At 41.5% G+C, this 27,367-nt stretch overlaps 1 protein-coding gene across 4 annotated transcripts in view; it reads right to left on the bottom strand.

The window, feature by feature from the left end:
• Nucleotides 1-2,117: 2,117 nt before the first annotated feature.
• The window catches only part of pcgf5b (polycomb group ring finger 5b), a 202,859-nt gene continuing 177,609 nt past the window's right edge, over nucleotides 2,118-27,367 (bottom strand). For all 4 annotated transcript variants that reach the window (XM_078565989.1, XM_078565992.1, XM_078565991.1 and 1 more), the window contains one exon: nucleotides 2,118-5,239. In XM_078565989.1, the coding sequence (XP_078422115.1) occupies nucleotides 4,990-5,239 (250 nt within the window). In that variant the 3' untranslated portion in view covers nucleotides 2,118-4,989. The remainder of the gene's footprint in view (nucleotides 5,240-27,367) is intronic.

Here is a 27,367-nt window from a genome sequence, read left to right as displayed (position 1 = left end):
AGGTCATTGATGAAGCAGATGAAGATGGTTGGAGGAACGCCTGCCATGGTGTCCTTGAGCTGAGATGGTTGACCTCCAACAACCACAAGCATCTTCCTTTGTGTTAGGTATGACTCCAACCAGTGGAGGATTTTCCCCTGAATCCCACTCACTCCAGTTTTGCTGAGGCTCCTTGATGCCACACTCATTCAAATGCTGCCTTGATGTCAAGGGCAGTCATTCTCACCTCACCTAGATTTTTGGGGGCAGCTTTTGTGATCAGCACGGAGTGGTGTTGCTCAGCTGCTGACTGAAAATCCCGGTCATTTTGAATGCTTCCTGCTCTAGGTCTAAATTTGAGTCCCTTGGAGAAGACATTGCTATACTCGTTAGTGCTTGGCCTATGTGGATCGAATGCCTCTATGTGCAATGACTCAGCATTCTCCAACACTGCATCTGCTGGTTCCTTAGGGACACTGAGGAAAACATAAGAGGAACATGCGTTAGAATAGCATCAGCAATACACTCCTCAGGCTGGATTTCACCAGCCTTTAGAGATGGGCTGGGATGCACAGGTCAACGTATCCCCCCAAACACACCCTTAGATATTCCCATACCGTCGTACAACCCTTGCCTTGCAGCCTGATCCCTTGCCTGAGGCCACTTCTCTCCCTTCCCCAAGTAAGCCCTAGCCCTGCAGCCATTGAAAATCCACCCCCGCCTTATGACAGGTCTGGTAGGTAGAGACCTGCCTGTGAGCCCCCCTAAAAATGATGTGGTGCTGACTGCAAAGCCTGGCAGTGATGACTGCAAGTGCTGCCTGAAGCAAGATAGCCAGACAAACCTCGAAGTCCCGAGTGAAGTGCAGCTTGCCAGGTGCATGTTGCTTATGTGCAGTTGTGAAACACATCGGTGTGCAATCATGCCGACGTGCCCGGATGGTCCAGTGTGAGGGATGATCCTGGCAAGCAGGGCTTATAATGAGATGCTAAAGTATTGAAATTAGGCTCCAGGTGTGCAGCAGTGGGAACTGAGGCCCACCATTGACGAGTGGAACGGATGAGCGCAAACTGGTTTTACGATGACGTGAAACCTATTTTTGTGATCTTCCGATGTTTTCTGCTCCCACCTGTTATGACGCCCACCGCAAACGGCAATGGATGATTCCGCCCTTAGTCTTTAAGCTAGTTTGAAAATAAATCACCTATTCTTGTTCTGTCTAGGTGTCTTTCAATACTGCAATCATACTGCTTCCTAGTTACTATAGGACTGAGATTACAAAACATTTGCACAGAAACGTTGATATAACGCTCCCATTATGTGAAATGTTTTGAACGTGTGGTCATTTGAAGAATAGTATATGGATTTCAAAAGCACATTTAGAAACTTAGCTTCTTGAATCTTGTCCATTTTTTAAAGGCCTATGTACTAGTCTGTTCATGTCCGGAAATATGCTAGCCTTATATGTCATTTTTTGTTAATTATTTACTATTTAAGCTATCCTTTATCAATAAAATAGTCAAAGCACTCTTTTGGTGTCTGCTAGTGGATTTGACCTTGACAAAGAGCTGTAAGCACTGTGAATTGGATCCATCCTTCGAAACCTATGAAGACATTTTCAGATCTCGGTCATTCCATTGTGAGAAGGAATGCAGCAGGTGACAACAGAGAGGTGATTCGCCCATTTAACAAAGGTGTTTCGAAAACTGATGGACTGCTATATGGATGAAAAAGGGAATATTAAATGAGATGATGTTTGAGATAAATGAGATGCCTGTTTGAGGTAACTGCAAATCACTTGGGTGTATCCAGTGAAAATATAATTGTCAGCAGGAAGGAAGGCAGCAAGATTCAAGAAATGTTGCATTTTTTAGGTGATGCTATCGTGAGATATAGAAGAGGGGAGAATAAATAAGAAAGTGTCAATGTGAAAGGCAACAATACCTTTTAGTGACCTGGAAAAGAAGTGATTTTGTTTTTGCTGTTAAATAACCATTGTATCATTATGCATGCTTAATAAGGTAAGCAGAAGCTAAGTACTTCCCTGTAGCAAAGAGGGATGTTCAGATGTCTGGGAGCAGGTCACCTGCCTAGTTGCTTGCAGTTGCTAGGCTAAGGAAGACCAGAAAACAGTAGAGCAAAGGAAATAACAAAGATTTATTATTTACATCTATAAAAATGAACCTATCTGGAAAAGAACTATCCTAAATAATAAAGGTACATTGATCATACTGCTCAGCAATTTAAAAACTTATATCATAAGTTTCATTTTTTATGCATTTAAGACAAAGTTAATCTTTGTAACTTCCCTCCTAATTAATAGTCCCGAATTTCTGTAACATCCTCTGAACTCACATATCATCCACTTGAAGTACGGTGTGCAAAATTGTTTTTTCAATATTCCAAAGGGTGGCCTCATTAATGACCTCACAAAAGTCAAGATAACGTGTTTTGCAGTCAAATGCTCAAAAGTGCACAGGAAAAATTAAAAAATATATATTTTTAACTCATTGATTTAATGACAATGGACAATAGTCCAGATCCACATAGTTCACTGACAGGACGGTGGCTTATGCCTTTACAACAGCATTTTCATAACTGGTACATTTTATTGCTTCTTTAAATTAGCAAATCACGACAAGACAGTGGGTGAATTGTGCTTCAATTGATACAATTTTCAGACACAGTATTCATTTCTCATCCCAGTGTGATTGCAAATGTACAGAACATTCACTAAAACCCAAACATGGTTAAAGAGGAATGCATGTCTGCAGCAAATACATATTAAAAAATAGAACTGCTTCTCTAAACAGTTTTTTGCAAAACATAAAATACTATTAACATCAGTATTGCAAACATTTACAATTGGTTTTGTTTACAAAAATATTTACATTTTAATAGTAGGATTTACTCATTTGTAATGATCTTCAAGTTAATTGTTCATTTAAAATTAAATGATTCTTGGACTCACTTTACAATCACAACAATTCTTTTTAAATGGAGTTTTTCAGCATAGGGTGCATTGCAAAAATATCTGGGAAGTTCAGGAATTTTTATTTTAAGGGGTATAAAAGAATGTAATACTATTAAAATGACACTCAACTGCACTGGCTTGATGATATTACAATGTTTTTAACAGGTTACAAACCCTTAGGAATTAACATTGTTCAAAGCATTCAAAAACTAATGTAACATGTTAACACAATGGAGGGATGCCATGTTGACTACAGTACATGGCTGATAGATGCTTGGTTGTGTCCTTCTAATTATGGATTACTAAAAAATATTTTAGCCAATAACTTACTGTTGTTGAAAGTAGGTGAATGCTGAACACATTTATATGACATTACTTATCAGTTATTTTTACATAGATATTGTTCCACTTATTTTAAATTGGTTAACCATTAAAATAGCAGTCAAAAGAATGTCGTATGAATGTGTTTCAGTGTTTGTCCACCAGCTTGGCCAACAGTTATTCCTCAGGTTTTCAGATCAACTAAATCCTCTTTATACTTGAACATTAGAAATCAATAGCAAACAAACCCCCATAATTTTCAGTGTCTTCACCATTGTGATCAATGATAAAATGCCATAGTAGGTTTTCGGAAGTTTTGTATTGTCCAATAGAGTATACAATTGTAATAATAAATAAAAAACATGCACTGGTGTAAACAATAGACTCCAAAGGCTGAACACAAATTCAGGCGGATTCTGTCCTAACTATCAGACAACTCAACCTATATACTCATTGACTGAAGCAAGAATGATAATCAGTAGCTACAATTTTTAGGAGTGTCTGAGAGGTAAATCACCAGTGTTACAGGTCCCACCAGCTTAGAAGGTTGACTACAAAAATCACTATTTTGTTGTTAGTTTAGCAATATAAATGTACATTTTCATAAGTTGCATCACTGATGTTCAATTCACATTCAGTCAGTGAAGCTTAGCCCACAGAGCTCACACTAAAATGTACTAAGGTTCCCGAAAACAATGTTGGACATGAATTACTTAAGGATAATGCAAATTATTGTTTAATATTGTTTAACCTTATATTCCAAAGTAAATATGACATCTGATTGTCAAGGAGGTGAAGAGTGCAGGGCAAGATAATCTAAAAAAGCTGTTTTCATTAATGTTGATTGTATTTTAGTTTAGCAACAATGAAGGAAGAGAGCTGGTTCAAGCAATCTTTCATTGTCAATCAATGCCTGATTTTAGTAATTAACTTGACGTGATAAATAGCAGGAGGTCCCAGTGATTTCAAAATTCACCAGTGAGATTTTCATAAAAGGATTAGATATCACTCACAAATTCAACTAAATAATCACTGAGTAGAGGTCATTTTGAAATTTGACTGGTTAAGGAAACATGCTTCTGATTCCAAAATCTTAATTGGTGTACATTTTTTTTCAATGTAGAACTTGATCTTGAAGTCTAATAATTTTTAATGGGCTAATTTGCTTGAAATAATCAGGCTACAATGTACCTCCATATTGGGAATGAAGCATCTCTTGGTAGGTTACTGCCTGTTCCTTTTGTGTGACATTTACAGAGCATTTTTTGCTGACTTTTTTTTTTAACTTCAAGCTACTGCTATAAAATAGCTTACTAGCTAAAGGACAGCTAGAAAAATGGTCCATCAATGTTCATAACAGAGATAATTTTGAAAGGGTTTCCCTCTCCACAAAATGCACCTACTTCCTTATGATTACAACAGTGGTATATAACGAAAACATTTTACAACTTCAAACTGTAATCTTTAGGGTTAATTAACTTACCATAAACAAAGAAAGTCAATACATATGTTAGCCGGAACATAAATTTATTCAAAGACGTAGAACAAGTTTTGCCATTTTGCTATGTTTTAGCATTAGCACAAGCACATGTATAACTTCAGGACGTAGGCTTATAGACACATGGGCAGTGAACACTGACTCTCAACTCACAGGCTATAGTGGGTGATTATTTGCAGTATTCAACACAAATATCACACAGATCGACACAAACGTTTCATGGCTCCAGTAGCAGAATAGCATTGGGCTTGTTCTTGGGAAAAATAAATGCATCTGAAAAATGGTAGACAGATACAAATTTTGTTTCTGTTCTGAAAAATCTAATTCTGTCCATTGTCCAATATATCCATTCATTGTGCAAACTGTCGATGGGTAAATTTAGTGCAGTATCCACCATAGTGGATAACAGCTGCTCTGGTCTAACCAAAGTCAATCCTTGGCCGATACTGTAGTACCATTGGATAAGACTGGAAAAAAACAAGAAAGAAATTGTAAATGATTACTGCTATAATACCAAATAACATTACATTATTTTCTGAAGGTAATGGAACTCCTTATTGTTTTGAAAAAGTATTTAACTTCTATTTAAATTTAAGTTCAATGGAATATTTTAATCATTGCAAGAGTGATTAAAATACATTTAGGAGCCCTTTGCATCATGTGCAGCTGATGTAATCAGGTTATCCTCCCCACTTTGTGATATATAAAAGCCTCATTCTGGATCACATACTTTACTGTTTTGTATCAAAAGTGGCAGCACTGATTCCCTCTAAATGAAATGAGAATCATGGAACATAAAAAATAAACAACCCTAAGCAGCATCAGAGCAAAAAGAGAAAAAGAGGTTGGGTGTGAAGCTTTGTATGTGAAGGTTTAAGTTCAGTCAAAGAATGAGAAGGAGCTTAATCATTATAGGCAATAAAGCATTCTTTTTCATTTGTTTGACTTTCACATACATATAAAAGTAAACTAAAGCAGGACAGAAACTGAAGATGGGAATTTTATTGTTTGTCTTCAGATATCTTTCAACATTGTAGTAGCAAGTGTTTATCATCAGGACTGCTAAGACTTTTTGCTGCCTTAAAGATAGCCTTGAAAAACATGTTGGCTTGTGAACTAATCACTACACGAGATGCATGAACTCTGACTTTCCATGGTATTTATGCCTAGGAGCAGCATAAAGAGATTAACTCGTTTAGCCAATTTATTAAGCTTTATTTAAGGAGAGCTTTGCCTTCACCTTCTTTCCAAAAGTAACAATTGTCTGATTGCCAAAAAATTTTCATACTATTTTATAGAGGGAGCTGACACTGCACATCAACCAAGTGATAATTGCCTTCAGTGGAAATGGCAAAATGCTGCAGATGTTATCATGATTGCCTGAGATAAACAAAAAGATAGAATTTAACTAAAATAGACAGAGGATCTAAGGATGTCCAATTATATATCATTCAAGGTCCAAGCATGTAATTTATTATAACACCAGCATAGAGAATATGCCAACTTTGCATCCAAGAAAGCATCCTTCTTAAGAGTGTAATCAGCCTTGGGGCAGAATTTTGGGGTCGGCGGGTGGGTGCGGTCGGCAGGAGCAGCCAGGAAATGGCCCGCTGCCTGCGATTGCCCCCGACCTAGATTTCACGCTGGTGAACCAATTAACTGGTCGGGAAGGGCTGAACGGGGGCAGGGACCTGTCGGCCACCAGGTCCAACAGCACCTGTCCAGCACACAAGCGGGAAGTGTGTCAGGAGGGTGGGTGGTGGGGCAAAGGAATCAAAGTCCAGATATATAAAACTCAGGAGTAACCTGTTAACAGAAATTCACTCTTTTAAAAATGTTTTGCATCAGGAAACTAATACAACTATTATTATTTTCACCAGGCTTTCAGGTTTGCTCTTTAAAATGGCAGTAGTTGTCTAGTCAATTGCAGATATTTAAAGTTATGAATATGTAACCCATTCATTTCAAAAACCAATATTTTCCATTTGAGGAATATTTACATTTATCAGTAATCTGCCCTTCCATTGCTATTTATCGTATGAGGAGAGATTGGGCCGACTAGGCCTGTATTCACTGGAGTTTAGAAGAATGAGAGGGGATCTCATTGAAACATATAAAATTCTGACAGGGCTGGACAGATGGATGCAGATGTTTCCTCTGGTTGGGGGGTTGAGAACAAGGGGTCACAATCTCAGGATATGGAGTAGGCCATTAGGACTGAGATGAGGAGAAACTTCTTCACTCAGAGGGTGGTGAGCATGTGGAATTCTCTACCACAGGGGGCCGTGGAATCCAAGTCACTGAATATATTTAAGAAGGAAATAGATAGATTTCTAGACTCTAAAGGCATCAAGGGGTATGGGGAGAGTGCAGGAGTACGGCGTTGAGACAGAGGATCAGCCATGATCATATTGAATGGCAGAGCAGGCTTGAAGGACCGAATGACCTACTCTTGCTTCTATTTTTCTATGTTTCTATTTAATGTTACCATGTTAATTGTTGCTTTTAAGCATATGCTGGTAAATATCAACAAAGATTTTTCCACTTTTAGACCTACATATTTTGGGATTCATTTTCACGTTTGTAAAGTATGAATCTCCTCTTTCTTTTTGAAATTAAATGTTCTTAAATTAAAATGCACAATTCTCATGATACATTTCCCACTAGAAACTGAATAAACCCACAAAAATGCTCATTTTTCACTTTTCAAATGGGTCAACAGCCATTAAATTGGTGTAAATAATGGAGAAAACTATTAACGGAGCTGTGAAGTAAAAATTAAATCTCAACAGTGACTTCACAAAGCCTAATTCATTGGTCAAGCCACTGAAATGCCAATGCCAAAAAGCCAAATTCTACAAGAGGCAAAGCAGTAACCTTTCTGAAGCTGTTGCGGGTAGGAACAACCATGGACTGTTGACAAATTCTGTGGCAATATGTCAGGGACTATTGATCCAAAGCTTTAACTGGTCCAGTAAAAGTTTTATTACCTAAAGAAAAGTACTATAAGCCAATGGCAATAGTAATGTACCAGAAAGGACAGATAAGGGGAGGACAGATACAAGAAACTTAAAAATTGATAAACAGGAGGTATTAGAAAGAATGGTTGTACTTAAAATTGATAAGTTACCAGGACCAAATCGAAGGATGCTGAGGGAATTAAGGGTGGAAATTGCAGAGGTACTGGTCATAATCTTCCAATCCTCCTTAGAAACAGGGGTGGTGCCAGAGGACTGGAGAATTGCAAGTATTACACCATTGTTCAAAAAACAGTGTAAGGATAAACCCAGCAACTACAGGCCAGTTAGTTTAACACGGTGAAGGGAAAGTTTTAGAAACAGTAATCCGGGATAAACTTACCAATTGGACGTGTGTGAATTAATTACAGAAAGCCAACACAGATTTGTTACCAGTAAATCATGTTTAACTAACTTAATTGAGTTTTTGATGAGGTAACAGAGAAAATCGATGAGGGTGATGTAGTTGATGTGATGTATATGGATTTCCAAAAGGTTGCCATGTAATAGACTTGCCAGCAAAGTTGAAGACCATGGAATAAAAGGGATAGTGGCATCATGGATACAAATTTGACTGATAGGGAACAGACAGTAGTGATGAATGGTTGCTTTTTGGAATGGAGGAAGGGATACCATGTCATTCCCTTCAAGAGGACAGGCAGGCTTGTGGAATGGGGGACACGTGGCAGATCAAATTTAATACATAGAAGTGCAAAGTGATATATTTTGGTATGAGGGTAGATTGGAGAAGCTGGATCTGGTGCTGGGAAATGAAGCGGGCCGAGTGAACCAAGTGCCTGTGGGAGAACGCATAACCATTGTATTATAGTGTTTAGATTAATAAAGGAGAAGAGCAAGGAACAATCTAAAGTAGAATTCTAAATTGGAAAAGGGCTAACTTCAATGTAATGAGAAGGGATCGAGCCAGGGTAAAATAGAACCAAAGGCTGACAGGAAAAACAGTAATGGAACAATGGGTGATCTTTAAGGAAGAAATGTTTCAGGTATATTCCAAAAAGAGGGAAAGGCAGGAGAGCTAAAGTCAGGGCTCCTTGAATGACAAGGGAGACAGGGAATATGATGAAACATAGAAGAGTATGTGATGCATGTCAGGTGAATTCTTCAAGCGAGAACCAGGTCAAACAGCAATCCGTGTCCATTTGCAGCAAGACCTGGACAACATTTAGCCTTGACCTAAGTGGTAAGTAAGATTCGCGCCATACAAATGACAGGCAATGACCATCTCCAACAAGAGAGAATCTAACCATTTCCCATTGACATTCAATGGCATTACCATCATTGAATCCCCAACAATCAACATCCTGGGGGTTACCACTAATAAGAAACTGATCTGGAGCAGCATATAAGTACTATAGCTACAAGGGCAGGTCAGAGGCTAGGAATCCTGTGGCGAGTAACTCGCCTCCTGACACTCCAAGGCCTGTCCACCATCTACAAGGCAGAAGTCAGCAGCGGAATATTCTCCACTTGCCTGGATGAGTGCAGCTCAAGCAACACTCAAGAAGTTTGACACCATCCAGGACAAAACAGTCACCTGATTTACCCCATTCACCACAATAAACATTTGCTCTCTACACCAGTTATGCACAGTGGCAGCAGTTTGTACCATCTACAAGACGCACTGCAGCAACTCACCAAGGCTCCTTCGACAGCATCTTCTAAACCTGCGACCTCTACCATCTAGAAGGACAATGGCAGCAGATGCATGGGAACACCACCATCTGCAAGTTCCCCTCCAAGCCACACACCATCCTGACTTGGAACTATATCACTGTTCCTTCTGGGTCAAAATCCTGGAACTCCCTTCCTAACAGCACTGTGGGCTTCCCTACACCACATGGACTGCAGCAGTTCAAGGCAGCAGCTCAACACCACCTTCTCAAGGGCAATTAGGGATGGACAATAAATGCTGGCCTAGCCAGCGACGCCCACATCCCATGACAGAATATTAAAAAGCACACAATAACTTGTGAGAGGAAGAGAAGAGGAAATTAAGAATGATAAAGTGAGAATATGAGAGTAGAATGCGGCTTAATCTAATAGATAACCCAAAAATCTTCCACTGGCATGTAAAAAGGAAGCAGGTCCTAAGAGACAGGGTGGGGCCTATTAGGGACAAAGAATGATATATGAGCAGGGCTGACCTTTCCTGTTGCTGCAAAATTGTCATCAAGGACCTCAATACCCATTTTTGTGTCAATCAAAGAGTCTGCTGTCATTACTGTGACCATATTTCCAAATCTTGCTATTCCCTCATTACAATACCAGTTCTGCATGTGAGCACAAAACTCCCTGGTCAATTATATTTCCTCCAACAGGGGGATTTTTTTCAATAAAGGGAGAAGTCATCTTGTAGGAATGATAGAAAACTTTGAATATTGGTAATAATTCTGCTTTTTCTCTCCTTTTCATGCACTTTTCTATATCCTTGGTTTGGATTTTGTGGTCTGCAATGAACAAATGGTGCATGAACAGGACAAACAGTAGTATATCTCTTAACCAGTTAGATTTAAGGATTCTTACTGAGACACGCAGCATCTAAACCAGGCAGTTTACTTAGAAGTATTAATTCAATGTCAAGTCATGTACAGAAAGCAAAATAGAGGGAAAGAAAGAAGGATGCGATTAAGATTGAGAGATAAAAGAGACAGAAATTTTTTAAATGCCCAACAATAATTAAAATCTGAAAGAATGGGACTTCACACTTGTGAAAGTTAATTTTCAGGGCTAGGGAGGCTGTTTGTCAGTAATTAAGGCTGTCAAACCATGAAAAATTCACTTACACTTGAATAGAAAAGCCCCAACAATTTTGGGGAGTTTAATGGGTGTCTATTGGGTAAATATCACAACTTCACACCCTTGATATGTTTAAATGCTGAGTCTCTGGGTCAGATAGCATTAGAGCAAAGTTTCTGATGGAGCTGGGCAATTCAGACAGCAATTTCCTAATTTCCATGTTTAACTCCACATGTCGACTACTGAAATTGCTGTCCAACTTACTCTTCAATAACAGTGAGCATTGATTACTATGTCTACAATAAAACCTGGGCCATTGTATTTAACACTTGGAAGAAATACAGTGTACTCTTGTTAGTTCAATGTTGCTAAATTTAAACAACTACATTAATTAAATTATTTTAGTGTATAAATAACTGAATTAATCATTGACCATTCAGTTATTTATGCTTACAAAGAAATCAGCTCTACCAATATATTATTCAGAGTAGAAATGAATAAAGTGTGATCTAGAAAGTCCATCCTCACGCCTTATAGAAAAGTGCTTCCAAATGAAAACAATTGATATAGATAATACAGTTGGATAAAATGTTCCAAGTTTAATTAAAAATGCAACCAGACTCTGTCTAATTACAAAGTAATTAGTAGAAGCGCATTTTGAATGTAATAATTAGCAGTTGACCTGCAATTGATTACAAAGAATTAACAGTCAAAAACTGCATTCTGAATGAAACCATCCCAATATTTCAACAACTCCTGCTGAGTGAGTTCTACCTTGAAAACCGATCAGTCGGTAACAAATAGTTTCCTTTATTCTATTATTCAATTGTTACTTATAATATTTCAATTGATTTAATGTGTTATAATAAATAAGGCCAATGAACAGCTTGATAGGCTTAACCACCTATTAAGTACTGTGATTACATGATAGTTTGCAAAAGAGCAAATTAAAATTAGGCAACATCTGTTTTATGTTGTGGAACATTAGCGTAAGTATTTGGAAAAACAAAAACAAAAAATGCCAGAAAGGGAGAGCAAATTCCTTTAAACAACTCAAGCATTCTTTGCCTTCCTTGCTTCGAGTTCAAGACATTGTTGGATTTTTGCAAATAACAATGCTTCATGACAGAGATAGTCAATAATAAGACAGATGGTTTGAAGAGGATTTAAATAAGACCCAGGAGTTAAAATACTCCAGTTTAGAGCAGTGGGTAAATTTCTAATTCATCCATTGAAAACTGGCCCAGTTAAAATTGGGCCAGAAATATTTAAGCAGCTGCAATGGGTAGGAGAAACATTATTTATTTTCCAGGAACAATTCTGATGCACTGTCTCTACATACTCCCCATATCCACACCCCAGTAATAGTGTAAAGCATAAAGTTTTTAATTTGGCTGAAAAATATCTGGAGGCTGGCCCAGAAAATGATAGTTGTGGTGGCAGGGGTCCATTCGTAGTGGGGGGTGGTATCTGGTGCAGCAGCGACCCATTTTAGCACCCCCTCTTTCCATGTCCCCAAAAAAGAAATAAAAATTTACACTTAACTTGAACTGCCAGCTGAAACTCAGAAGAGAGTGCAAGGCACCCGCTTCACACAGCTCTGTCCTCTTTTGGTTCCAGAGACATCAGAGGACCCAGCCTACATATTAAAAGGACCGATATGTCTCTTTGAAGGGGGAATTACTACAGTAGCCGCTAGCATTAGCGGAGTGGGTAAGCCATTTTCGAGGCTGATGAAATTGAGATAATATTAATTCTACAGAACGAGTCTCAATCAGTTCTTTAACTCCTTCTTGCTATGTAATGGGGATTCCCTTATCACTTGAACATTTACCCTTCATGTAAAGGAAACAATTCTCCTTGGTTTTAGAGCAGCCCCTGTAATTTCTGACCAATTGCTTTTGTGTTCCATTGACAGATTCTACAGCACAGTAAGAACACTGACTGACGCCAAAACACCACAACACATTCAGTTAGAGGATATGCCAGAAAATTTCAGGCCAGCTCAATTCACAAAAGTAGGAAATACAAAACAAATCCCCGAGAGGCTGACCTAGATTTTTCTTTTTAAATGCCGAATCATTTGATGTTAATTTTAAGCATTCATTTTGTTTATTTAATTTTGTTCTCCTGACTTGTTCACCAGGAAAGAAAAGGGATTGGTGGAGGGGATATTACTGCCAGGTCACATGAGTAAGTTTGAAATAAGAAACAATGGTGTTACACCAATTCTACACTCCTGGCGTTCTGGATGTAATGGTTAGGATTTTCCCATGGGCTCTGGGACCCTGATGTCATGACCAAATGTGGGTCCTGAGACCACCCTTGCTGGGACCTAGACCATGGGAGCTATTTTCCCAGACGCGGTCTCCTAATTAGCTGCCTCCAAGCTCACTATCCAATCTCACTGTCCAATTAAGAACGGCAGGCAGGCTCCCAATGCTGTTGGCCAAATCAGAGGCACAGCAGTCTAGAGATTCAGAATCTCCACCAGGAGAAATGGGTACTACTGAGGAGAACGCGAGGGCACCTCAAAATGGAGATGCCCTCAGAGGGTTCATAATAATTAAGTTTTTAGAGGACCGAAGCGGGCGAGCTCCTCAAAGCAGAGGGGAAATCCTTCAGTGGCAGGATTTGGGCTGCGGGAGGGGCTTTTGCTGCCGGCAGTTCCCTCTTTGGGGGATGGAGCCTCCACTCCAATGGCTCCCCAGACTGCCACCGGGAGGCCGCCTTGATTTAGTTGATGGCCTCTGCATGAGGCGGGGGCCACCGCTCTGCTGCTGGCAAAATGCCGCGAGTGATCTAGATGACCCCTAAATGAGGTCATAAAAACGCAGATTGGCTGCTTACTGTCATGCAGCAAGCAGCTAATCTGCAATCCTGTCTGTCCAAGGGAAACTTTCCTGGCAGAGGGAACGCATCGCCCAGCACAATACTGTACTGTTTTCTCAACACCCGCACCTCCAGTCCTGTTAACCTGGAACCGGGCAAGTTCTGCCCAATATGTTTGGAGAACTGAATAGAAAATCAAGTAGCAAATGGAAAAAATATATTAAAGATGTAGCATGCAGCACCAGTATGATGAACTGAATTACCTGGAAAAACTCAGTAGGTCTGGCAGCATCGGCGGAGAAGAAAAGAGTTGACGTTTCTAGTCCTCATTACCTTTCAGCAGAACTTAGTGAAGTTAGGAGAGGAGTGAAATTTAAGCTGGTTTAAGTTGTTGGGGGAGGTGGGGGGGGGGGGAGAGAAGTTGTGGGGGGCGGGGTGGTTGTAGGGACAAGCAAGCAGTGATAGGAGCAGATAATCAAAAGATGTTACAGACAAAGGAACAGAGAGGTGTTAAAAGTGGTGCAAACACCAGGAGAGAAATGGAAAGCAATGAAGGTGAACAAGGCAGAAGAGATAGGCGGAAATCCTGTCGGAGAGCAGAGCAATACTTCTTCAAGGTAGGCATTTCTTGAAGAGGAGTGGCAGTCAATTAAACACAGAGATAAAAACAAAAAACTATTGCTGATGCTGGAAATCCAAAACAAAAACAGAATTACCTGGAAAAACTCAGCAGGTCTGGCAGCATCGGCGGAGAAGAAAAGAGTTGACGTTTCGAGTCCTCATGACCCTTCAGCAGAACTGAGTGAAGTTAGGAGAGTCTCTGTGTTTAATTGACTGCCATTCCTCTTCAAGAAATGCCTACCTTGAAGAAGTATTGCTCTGCTTTTTGACAGGATTCCCGCCTGTCTCTTCTGCCTTGTTCACCTTCATTGCTTTCCATTTCTCTCCTGGTGTTTGCACCACCTTTAACACCTCTTTGTTCCTTTTGTCTGTGACATCTTTTTATTATCTGCTCCTATCGCTGCTTGCTTGTCCCTACAACCACCGCCCCCCCCACCACAACTTCTCTTCCCCAACCTTAAACCAGCTTATATTTCACCCCTTCCTAACTTCACTCAGTTCTGCTGAAGGGTCATGAGGACTCGAAACGTCAACTCTTTTCTTCTCCGCCGATGCTGCCAAACCTGCTGAGTTTTTCCAAGTAATTCTGTTTTTGTGATGAACTGAATGGCCTGCTCAGCTGTGCTGTACCTTTCATTCTAACTTCTGATTTCCCAATCAGTAACTGCTACAACAAATTTATCAACAAATAAATAGTATATGCCTCAGGCTATAACAGAAATCCACATCTCAAATATTTTTCATTCAACAGCTACACCAAGATGCTATCCTCTTGACTCATGTCTTTAAAAACTGGCCATTGACAGAAGAACAAGATCTAAAAAGGTTGCCAATCCTTCTAGAATCTGATGGCTAGACAGGCTCAAACATTCTTAGACATATATGTAGTTGCTCTTTTCACTGGCCAACTGTTATAAACGTTAAAATAAAACATTAAACCAAGTGTTCTTGTGTTCAGAATAAGTTCATAATTCTGATGAATGACCTGCAATTAGGTATTTCTAGCATCAAATATATGCAACTACTTGAAAGGCAAAACTTTCTCAATCACCTCCAAAAATGAAATAAAATTCTTCTCCGGGATGTCTCTTTCCAGCAATCTCATTGATCAATAATGATATTTTGGTGGTGTCATTTTCTTGCAGTATCATTGGACAACATGATCACGATATGGGGAGGCAATGGCACAGTGGGATTGTCACTGGACTAGTAATCCAGAGACCCAGAGAAATAGTCAGGGGACCTGGGTTCGAATCCCGCCACAGCAGGTGGTGGAATTTGAATTCAATAAAGATCTGGAATTAAAAGTCTAATGTGATGACCATGGAACCATTGTTGATTGTTGTAAAAGGCCCTGCCCTTTAGGAAGGGAAATCTGTCTTCCTTACCTAGTTGGTCTGTCTGGCCTACACGTGACTCGAGACAAAATGACCTAGCAAGCCACTCAATTGTAATAAACTGCTACAAAGTCACAAAAAAGGAATGAAACCTGATGGACCACCCAGCATCAACCTAGGCACCGGAAATGACAATAGCAATCGCAGCCCTGTTGACCCTGCAAAGTCCTCCTTAATAACATCTGGGAGCTAGTGCTGAAATTGGGAGAGCTGTCTCACAGACTAGTCAAGCAACAGCCTGACATAGTCATCCCCACAGAATCATACCTTACAGATAATGTCCAGACACCACCATCACCAACCCTGGTGGATATGTCCTGTCCCACCGGCAGCAGAGGGGCGGCACAGTGGTATATGGTCGGTAGGATGTCCTCAACATTGACTCTAGACCCCATGAAGTCACATGGCATCAGGTCAAACATGGGCAAGGAAACCTGCTGATTATCACGTACCGCCCTCTCTCAGCTAATGAATCAGTGTTCCTCCATGTTGAAAATCACATGAAGGAAGCACTGAGGGTGGCAAGGGTGCAGAATGTACTCTGGGTGGGGACTTCATCCAGAGTGACTCGGTAGCACCTGCTGACCGAGCCCTAAATGACATAACTGCTAGACTGGATCTGCGGCAGGTGGTGAGGAAACCAACAAGAGGAAAAAATGACCTCATCCTAACCTGCCTGCCGCAGATGCATCTGTCCATGGCAGTATCAGTAGGAGACAAAGTCCCGCCTCCTCATTGAGGATACCCGCCAGCGTGTTGCACTACCACTGTGCTATTTGATAGACTTCAAACAGGTCTAGCAACTCAAGACCAGGCATCCATGAGGCGCTGTGGGCCATCAGCAGAAATGCACTTGAACACAATCTGTAACCTCATGGCTCAGCATATCCCCCACTCCACCATTACCATCAAGCCAGGGGATCAACACTGGTTCAATGAAGAGTGCAGGAGGCCATGCCAGGAGCAGCACCAGGCATACTTAAAAATGAGGTATCAACTTGGTGAAGCTATAACATAGAACTACTTGCGTGTCAAAAAGCATAAGCAGTAAGTGATAGAGCTAGGCAATCCCACAACCAACGGATCAGACTGAAGTTCTGTAATCCTGCCACACTGTAAATAGTGGTGGACTATTAAGCTACTCACTGGAGGAGGAGGCTCCTCAAATATCTCCATCCTCAATGACGGAAGAGCCCAGCGGATCAGTGAAAAAGATGAGGCAAAATATTCGCAACAATCTTCAGCCAGAAGTGCCGAGTGGATGATCCAGTCATACCTAGCACAAAGGAAGGTGGTTGTGGTTGTTGGAGGACAGTCATCTCAGCTCCAGGCCATCATTGCAGGATGTCCTCGGGGTAGTGTCCTCGGCCCAACCATCTTCAGCTGCTTCATCAATGACCTTCCTTCTATCATAAGGTCAGAAGTGGGGATGTTCGCTGATGATTCCACAATGTTCAGCACCATTCGCGACTCCTCAGATACTGAAGCAGTCAATGTCCAAATGCAGCAAGACCTGGACAATATCCAGACTTGGGCTGACAAGTGGCAAGTAACATTTGCACCACACAAGTGTCAGGAAATGTCCATCTCCAACAAGAGAGAAACCAACCATCACCCCTTGATGTTCAATGGCATTATCATTACTGAATCCCCCACTATCAACATCCTGGGGGTTACCATTGACCAGAAGCTGAACTGGACTAGCCACATAAATACTGTGGCTACAAGAGCAGGTCAGAGGCTAGGAATCCTGCGGCGAGTAACTCACCTCCTGACTCCCCAAACCTGTCCACCATCTACAAAGCACAAGTCAGGAGTATGATGGAATACTCCCCACTTGCCTGGATGAGTGCAGCTCCCACACCATCCAGGACAAAGCAGCCCGCTTGATTGGCACCAAATCCAAACATTCACTCCCTCCACCACCGACGCACAGTAGCAGCAGTGTGTACCATCTACAAGATGCACTGCAAAAGTTCACCAAGGCTCCTTAGACAGCACCATCCAAACCCGAGACCACTACCATCTAGAAGGGCAAGGACAGCAGATGGATGGGAACACCACCACCTGGATTTCCTATCCAAGTCACTCACCATCCTGAGTTGGAAATATATCACTGTTCCTTCACTGTCATGGTTCAAAATCCTGGAACTCCCTTCTTAACAGCACTGTGGGTATACCCACACCACATGGACTGCAGCGGTTTAAGAAGGCAGCTCACCACCACCTTCTCAAGGGCAATTAGGGATGGGTAATAAATGCTGGCCCAGCGAGCGAAGCCCACATCCCATGAAATAATTTTAAAAATATCCATCTCGGTCTCCTCTGGAGGCCCCCAGATCACAGATTCCAGTCTTCAGCCAATTCGATTCACTCCATGTGATATCAAGAAACAGCTGAAGGCACTGGATACTGCAAAGGATATGGGCCCTGACAATATTCCAGCAATAGTACTGAAGACTTGTGCTCCAAAACTTGCCACGCCCCTCGACAAACAGCTACAACACTAGCATCTACCCGGCTATGTGTCAGAGGTCTATAGCACAGAAAAAGGCCCTTTGGCCCATCGAGTCTGCACCAGTCAAACATGTACCTAACTATTCCAATCCCATTTTCCAGCATTAGGCCCATAGCCTTGTATGCCATGGCATCGCAAGTGCACATCCAAATACTTCTTAAATGTTATGAGGGTTTCTGCCTCTACCACTCTTCCAGGCAGCGAGTTCCAGATTCCCACCACCTTCTGGGTGAAAAATTTCTTCCTCTCATCCCCTCTAAACCTCCTGCCCCTTACCTTAAATCTATGCCCCCTGGTTATTGATCCCTCCACCAAGGGGAAAAGTTTCTTCCTGTCTACCCTATCTATGCCCCTTATAATTTTATACACCTCAATCATGTCCCCCCTCAATCTCCTCTGCTCCAGGGAAAATAACTCCAGTCTATCCAATCTCTCCTCATAACTAAAACTCTCCAGCCCAGGCAACATCCTGGTAAATTTCATCTGCACTCTCTCTAGTGCAATCACATCCTTCCTATAATGCGGATTCCAGAATTGCACGGAATACTCTACCTGTGGCCTAAACAGCATTTTATACAATACCAGCATAGCCTTCCTGCTCTTATATTCTATGCCTCAGCTAATAAAGGCAAGTATCCCATATGCCTTCTTAACCACCTTATGTACCTGTCCCACTATCTTAAGAGACCGGTGGACATGCACACCAAGGTCCCGCTGATCCTCGGTACTTCCCAGGGTCCTACCATTCATCGTGTGTTCCCGTGCCTTGTTTGTCCTGCCCAAGTGCATCACCTCACACTTGTCCGGATTAAATTCCATTTGCCACTGATCAGCCCATCTGACCAGCCCGTCTATATCCTCCTGTAATCTAAGGCTGCCCTCCTCACTATTTACCGCCCCACCAATTTTCATGTCATTCGCGAACTTACTGATCAACCCTCCTACATTCAAATCTAAATCATTTATATATACCACAAACAGCAAGGGACCCAACACCGATCCCTGTGGAACCCCACTGGAAATAGGTATCCAGTCACAACCCCTCAACCCTCAACCATCACCCTCTGCTTCCTGCCAATCAGCCAATTCTGGATCTAATTTGCCAAATTGCCTTGGATCCCATGGGCTCTTATCTTCGTTATCAGTCTCCCATGCAGGACCTTATCAAAAGCCTTGCTGAAGTCCAAGTAGACTACGTCAAGTGCATTGCCCTCATCTACACACCTGGTCACCTCTTCGAAAAATTCAATCAAATTGGTCAGACATGGCCTCCCCTTAACAAAACCATGCTGACCGTCCTGGATTAATCCCTGTCTCTCCAAGTGTAGATTAATTCTGTCCCTCAGAATTGCTTCCAATTGTTTCCCCACCACTGAGGTTAGACTGACTGGCCTGTAGTTCCCTGGTTTATCCCTTCCTCCCTTCTTGAATAATGGTACCACCTTGGCTGTCCTGCAGTCCCCTGGCACCTCTCCTGTGGCCAGAGAGGTATTTAAAATTGCCTCACTCAACAGCCTGGGATACATTTCATCCAGGCCTGGAGACTTATCTACTTTTAAGCCTGCCAGACCACTTGGAACCTCCGCCCTTTCTATGCTAATTTCTGTAATTATATCATGGTCCTTCTGCCTGATTTCCATACCTACGTCGTCCCTCTCACTTGTGAACACCGACACAAAGTATTCATTTAGAACCCTGCCTACGTCTTCTGGCTCCACACATAAAATTACCATCAGGGTCCTTAATGGACCCGACTCTTTCCTTAGTTATCCTCTTACTCTTAATGTACTTGTAAAATAACTTTGGATTTTCCCTTATTTTACCTGCCAATGTTTTTTTATGCTCCCTTTTTGCTCTCCTAATTTCCTTGTTAAGGACTTTCTATACTCCTATAGGGCTTCCACTGTTTTGAGCCCTCGGTATCTGCCACAAGCCTCCCTTTTTCTCTTTATCCAATCCTGTATATCCCTTGACATCCAGGGTTCCCTGGATTTGTTGGCCCCACCCTTTATCTTTACTGGAATATGTTGGCCCTGTACTATTTCCTTCTTGAATGAGTCCCACTGCTCAGATGCAGATTTACCTAAAAGTGCTCCCAGTCCACTCTGGCCAAATCATATCTGATCTTATTAAAATCGGCCTTTCCCCAATTTAGAACTCTGATTTCTGGCCCATCCTTGTCCTTTTCCATAACAACCTTGAATCTAACGGAGTTATGATCACTATCTGCAAAATGTTCCCCCACTGATACCTCTACCAGTTGCCTGGCTTCATTCCCTAAAATTAAGTCCAGGACCGCCTCCTCTCTTGTAGGGTCTTCTATGTACTGGCTTAAAAAGCTCTCCTGGATGCATTTTAAGAATTCCGCTCCCTCTAAACCTATCACACTATGAATAACCCAGTTAATGTTGGGGAAGTTGAAATCCCCCACTATTACTACCCTATTATTTTTACACTTCTCTGAAATTTGTCTACATATCTACTCTTCTATTTCTCTCTGGCTGCTTGGGGGCATATAGTACACTCCCAGCAATGTGATTGCTCCTTTTTTGTTTTTAAGTTCTACCCATATGACTTCATTTGAGGAGCCTTGTAAGATATCATCCCTCCTTACTGCTGTAATTGATACCTTGATCAATATTGTGATACCCCCTCCTCTTTTACCTCCTTCCCTGTCTCACCTGAAGACCCTAAATCCAGCTGCCAAACCTGCCCCTCTCTCAACCATGTCTCTGTGATAACAATGACATCATACTTCTATGTGTTAATTTGTGCCCTCAACTCATCTGTCTTATTTGTCAGACTTCTTGCATTAAAATAAATACCATCCAACCTTGCCAAATTTCCTTGTGCCTTAACTGGCCTATAATTTCTTTGCCTTCCGGACTCACTTGATGAATATCATCCAGGTTCCTGGGAATAACTCATTAGACTTTTTAAATTCCAGATATTTATTGAATTCAAATTTCACCATCTGTCATGGTGGGATTTGAACCCAGGTCCCCAGAGCATTACCCTGGGTCTCTGGATTACCAGTCCAGTGACAATACCACTATGCCAACATCTCCCCGATCAATGTCTTCCCTTATCAATACCTTCCCCTATGTGGAAAATTGCCCAGGTATATCCTTTACACAAAAAGCAGGACAAATCCAACCCGGCCAATTACCGTCCCATCAGTCTACTCTTGATCATCAGTAAAGTAATGGAAGGGGTCATCAACAGTGCTATCAATTGGCACTTGCTTAGCAATAACCTGCTCACTGATGTCCAATTTGGGTTCCACCAGGGCCACTCAGCTCCTCACCTTGGTTCAAACATGGACCAAAGAGCTGATCTCCCAAGGTGAGATGAGAGTGACTGCCCTTGACATCGAAGCAGCAATTGACCGAGTGTGGCATCAAGGAGCCCTAGCAAAACTGGACTCAATGGGAATCAGGGGGGAAAACTCTCTGCTGATTGGAGTCATACCTAACACAAAGGAAAATGATTGTGGTTGTTGGAGGTCAGTCCTTTCAGCTCCAGGACGTCACTTCAGTAGTTCCTCAGGGTATTGTCCTCAGCCGAACCATCTACAGCTGCTTCATCAATGACCTTCCTTCCATCATAAGGTCAGAAGTGGGGATGTTCACTAATGATTGCACAATGTTCAGCACCATTTGCGACTCCTCAGATACTGACACTACCATCTAGAAGGAAAAGGGCAGCAGATAGATGGGAACACCACCACCTGGAAGTTCCCCTCCAAGTCACTCACTATCCTGACTTGGAAACATATCACCGTTCCTTCACCGTCGCCAGATCAAAATCTTGGAATTCCCTTCCTAACAACACTGTGGGTATACCTACACCACATGGACTGCAACGGTTCAAGAAGGCAGCTCACCATTGCCTTCTCAAGGGCAACTAGGGATGGGCAATAAATGCTGGCCCAGATAGTGAAGCCCACATCCCGTGAATGGATAAAAAAAAGGTTCCAAAATCAATAACCCTGTACTTGACTGAGATGGCTCCAAGCCAGTGGTGGTAAAGCCAAATGAGAAGTAGCCATGTACGTTTCCGTTTATATGGTTATAGTGGTCAGATCCATCTTAAAATAAAGCTGAAAAAGGGATAGGGAAATGGTAATCAGATAGATCAAAGCCAGATCAAGCAAATTAGAAATTGAAAATGCCCAAATTAAACAGCACTGAAATAGACTGAAGATTCAATGCACAGCCCTAAAAAGGAAATAAAGCTGTATCAGATCAGTTAACACAGAATGAACTTACAGTGGATGGATACCCATCAATAAACAGAGAATTCATTCTTTTCATACTAGAGGGGTAAAGTCTGGCTTTGTTGTGCTTACTTCAGGTAAGGAAAACATGGAATAAACTAGGAGAATGCTCAAGGGAGGACTGCCTTGAACTTTCCCCCCAGGATTACAGTACTGGCAGGGAAAAAAAAAAACTAGCTACTAGTTCTGACTTTGACTGATAGCTTCACGAATGGAAGTTATGTAAAGCACTCCTGTTCCAGAAGCTGAGTTACTGTGTTCCCTCACACAACAGGACAGGTGAAGACTGATTAATATTGCTGAGTGATCAAAAGACTAACACCCAACAGAAACATTAATGGAAACTGCTCAAAACTCAGCTAAGGATAGGGTTAAAATCCTGAAAAAAGAGAACTCTTAATAAAAGAACAAGAGAACTCCTGAGGCTAATTGCCCAAAAAATAACTGAGGTTCAATACAACTGGAAGCTTTTGTGGACTCAAGAAAAGGACCACCTTCCATTAGTGGTGGACAAAGATTGAAGACAGAAAACTGTAGAGTCAGAATGGAAAGACTGGAGTAAAATAGGTTGGAACTGCATTTAGCTAATCAGGTATGCTGTAGATAAACGACATCATGAATCAAATAATGGTAGATGGCCCAAGAGATCTAATCCTTTGAAGAAACTTGACCAATGTTCCAATACAGAGGAAATGGGTCAACAAGAGTATTGACAATCATGGCAATGTTTAATTTTTTTCTTGAGAATTATGGTCAACTGTAAAGATTAAGATGGTCTTGTCTCCAAACTATTAATGGCCATGAACCAGGTTTACCTTGAACTAGGAGAGACTAATCCAGTTATGTTGGATATTGGACCATTTTAATTACAACTGAGTACAATTTCTGGAGCAAATATAAATTATCCTTCTCCTTTAATTGGCAGTGTTTGTGGAATTAGGCCTCTTATTATTCCCAGGAGAGTTTAGCATACTTATAGCTACAACAGATATGACTGAGTGAGGAACTTAATCCATTTAGATGATTTTGGCAAGCAAAACCTAACCAGAGCATCATGAAAAGCTGAGGCACATATTAACATGGCTAAATAGTGCTGCTGCATAAGTCACCATGATGAAGGGTCAGTGGCATTGACAATGTGTGGAAATGTAGGATATACTATCAAACAAGATTAATTCCTACTCTAATGGACGTCTAGGCTCTTGGCCAAGAATACGTAATGAGGCTTGAGCGACAGGTTGAAACACCTGAGCCCCAGGGAAAATATTGCTTGACTGACAGCTCTGGCTCTCTGATCGATGGTGTCAATTACACAATGCTTATTTACACAAGATAAAGAGATTTCAAGTGTTTGTAGTTTCTGCTTTTGATTCTTTGAAGGGTCTGGATGATTGACACTTTTATTGGTCTGTAGCAAAAAGGAGATTTTTTTCAAGAAAGTGGAAAGTTATCAGTGAATGAATATTTTTAAAGCTTTTTTTCCCCACATCCTTCTGTCCCTATAAGGTTCAATGATTCTATACAGTGTATAGTGGGTGAATGGGCATGTAAGTGCCATACCTTGACATGGGGGCATGAGGTGCTATAGGGGTTGTTTGAGGAGGGCATAGCTTGGGATGGGAGCATGAGGTGCCACAGGGGATGGGTGAGGGGGCATACCTTGGCATCGGGACATGAGCTACTATAGGGGTTGTTTGGGGGGGCCATACCTTGGCATGGCGGCATGAGGGGCCATAGGGGTTGTTTAGGGGCATAACTTGGCATAGGGACATCGGGAGTATGGGGAGTGTTTGGGGATGAGGGGGCATTGGGGTGAGGGCTGAAGGACCTTTCTGTTTTTATTACACCTGGGATGAAGTCACACGGCACCGAGGCAGGCCTTTAAAGAGCCCACCTCTACACCTGGTAGTCCCTGTTCTAATAAATCAATTTTCAGACTTTTATTTTAATCCTTTCACTGTGGGGAACACCACTGAAGGCCCACTAGTACATAGATATGAATACCCAAGTTGATTAGGCCTCAAAAGATCATTTTAAATACATTTAGTTTCACAGTAGGTCAACTTTTCCTCTTACTAAGTTTCATTTACACATACGCACATAGAAATAAGATAAAATTTGGCTCCTCTTTTTCTCCAGTAAATGGGGAAGAATTGATCAATAATAGATAGCTGTGTGAATGTTGGTGCTATTGCAGAATAAAGCACTTTTTTGGGTTAAGTGTGAAAAGCTCCGTCCGTGGCACAGGCCTCCACTGGATGCGGGTGCACTTTGCAGCACTTGCTTTCCAGAGGCACATTTTTTTTCAGGTTGGTTGGCCCGACTGCAGACCACAATCCCCACCCCGCTCCACCAACCCCCAACCCCCACACCACACAATGAAAATCCCATTGTTGCGGGCACTTTCTCCCTAGGCAAGCGGGCTATGCTGAGAATTTTCCCGACTCCCACACGAGCCACCTCGAGGATGAAAATCCAGCCCATAAAGTTCATGTTTTTCAAAAGCTGAGAGGTTTAAGAGTGTAAAGTTGGAAAGTTCAAGGAATATAATAAAATTTACAGTTGTGTTTATGATTTGAAATTTATTCATTTATATTAAATATCTGTGCACTTTTATTGTAATTGGCAAGACTGAATAATATTAATCATAGTACCGTTTTAGATCAAAGGAGAAGGAAAACGTGTAAAGAGTGTTCCCATAGTTAATTTAACAATTAACTTTCTAAGCAAAGGGGAAAGTACAATATAATAGCCAAAGTAAAAAATGCACTGTTAATTAAAGTTGAGATGATTGTGAAAGAATGTCATTCACCATGATCAACAATAACTCAGCATGAGAGGAAGGCAGAATTGCCCAATGTGCAGCCATAGCCTCCGACCCAGGGAAAATGGCTGAACACTTTCATGCTCATGCCGCCAAAGAGGAAGCCTTACCACTGGATTCTTACCTATAGTACTTCAAATATGGATTGTAAAGTTAGTCTGCTAAGGCTGTTCTGTAATGTTGGTGCTATACAGTAATTAATCTTGTGATTGAATTAATTGCACTATAATAGATGCTGTTAAGTTGGATAGTGCCATAAATGCATCTCTGCAATTGAGGACCTTTGATGCCTAAGGCAACCAAGTGCTAAGTTGAGCATCACTGGTGTTTTAATGAAGCCATCTTTCTGCCAGAGCTATCTTGGCCAATAATCAATACCTTTTGGCCTAAGTTTCAAATTTCCAAGTAATTTAGTAATTTACATAATATATATGAAACCCTAAAAATATACATTAAATCCTGGTCTAATTTCTGATGCACGGGGATTTCTCTAATACTTGGATTTTTCCAATACAAAATTAGTAACATCTTGTGGGTGCTAAGCAGGATTTAGTATTCTAAGAAATCTTAAGGGAGTAGGTTAGGGAAAAATAAGCAAAATTGTTCTAATAAATCAATTTTCAGACTTTATTTTAATCCTTTCACTGTGGGAAACACCACTGAAGGCCCACTAGTACATAGATATGAATACCCAAGTTGATTAGACCTCAAAAGATCATTTTAAATACATTTCGTTTCACAGTAGGTCAACTTCCTCTATTACTAAGTTTCATTTACACATACGCACATAGAAAAAAGGTAAAATTTGGTTCCTCTTTTTCTCCAATAAATGGGGAAGAATTGATCATAAATAGCTGTGTGAATGTTGGTGCTATTGCAGAATAAAACACATTTTTGGGTTAAGTGTGAAAAGCTCTGTCCATGGCACAGGCTTTTACTGGAGGTGGGTGTACTTTGCAACTTGCTTTCTAAAGGCACATTAAGGTAGTGCCATATGCACACGTTGGACTTCGGGTGAGTCTTGGACTGCTCAAGCAGGCTGTCTGGCTGATATCTTCTTTTCATCGATAAACAATGGCCTGAATCTTCTGGTCGACGTGCGGGGGCGGGTCCCACTCGCCGACATGTAAAATGACGTGTGGTGACATTGGGCATGTGTCCCGACGTCACCGCGCATCATTCAGAGCTTCAGTTTGGCGGGTGCGCACCGGAGTCAGCTGCCTATTAAGGCCATTTAAATAGCAATTAAAATAATTAACTGAGCTGCCCGTCCAACCTTAATGTTGGCGGGCAGGCGAAGAACCCAGGTGGCCTTCACATTTTTCATGGAACCTCATCTACGGGCGGGATGAGGTTTCATAAAGGTTTTTAAACTTTAATAAGAATTTTTAATAAAATTCATAGACATGTCCCAGCTTATGAGAGGACATATCTGAATAATTTTTAAAAATCTTTTATTCACTTTTTCATAATGAAATTAAACTCCCTGAGGCAGCTCTGTGCCTCAGGAAGATTTCTGCGCTCTTTTGTGTGCATGCACGAAAGAGCACAGGGCCCGACTCAGCCTCCTGCCCCCACCTGCACAGGGAGTGCTCAGTGCTTCCAAGTGCGCATCAGGCTGGGTGGGCCTTAATTGACCTGTCCATGTAAAATGGCGGTGCGCAGCCGATCGCCACCCGCTCAGCCCCCGCAACGAGGAAAAATTCTCCCCAGTGAAAAAGTTTCACTTTGAACAAAGGAGAAGCAGCAGCTCTGAGGAAATTCTCTGCCATAGTTATTGTCACTTTATATGTGCACTGCGTGTGCACTACTAACTGCCTGATGCAGCAAGTGTGTCCAGAAGTCAGTTTGAAAGGATTTAGTAGTTTGAAAGCTTCATGCTGTGTTAACCTTAACTCCTCTGGTAAAAGACATGCAGTAAGTGGGATAATTCTGTGACAAGCTGTCTTGTGAAGCAAAGCTGGCAAAAACAAATGTCCTCTGACCTGTAGCTTTCACAGTAATCTCATCGATTCTAAACCACAGATCACTAGATTCACTGAATCTAATTTCACAACTTCCGATGGTGGAAATTGGACTTGTAACCTCTGGGTTCTTAGTCCAGTATTATAACTACTAAAATAAATTTAATAGGGTACAACACAACAACTGTGGCTGCATTTTTTTGTATTCATTCATGGGATACGGGCATTGCTGGCCATGCCAGCATTTATTGCCCATCCCTAATTGCCCTCAAGAAGGTGGTGGTGAGCTGCCTTCTTGAATCGCTGCAATGTGTGGTATAGGTACACCCACAGTGCTGTTAGGGAGGGAGTTCCAGGATTTTGACCCAGTGACAGTGAATGAATGG

This window comes from Cetorhinus maximus, chromosome 20 (genome assembly GCF_964194155.1).
Source record: "Cetorhinus maximus chromosome 20, sCetMax3.hap1.1, whole genome shotgun sequence".
NCBI lineage: Eukaryota > Metazoa > Chordata > Chondrichthyes > Lamniformes > Cetorhinidae > Cetorhinus > Cetorhinus maximus.
This window is presented reverse-complemented; position numbering and strand designations above follow the sequence as displayed.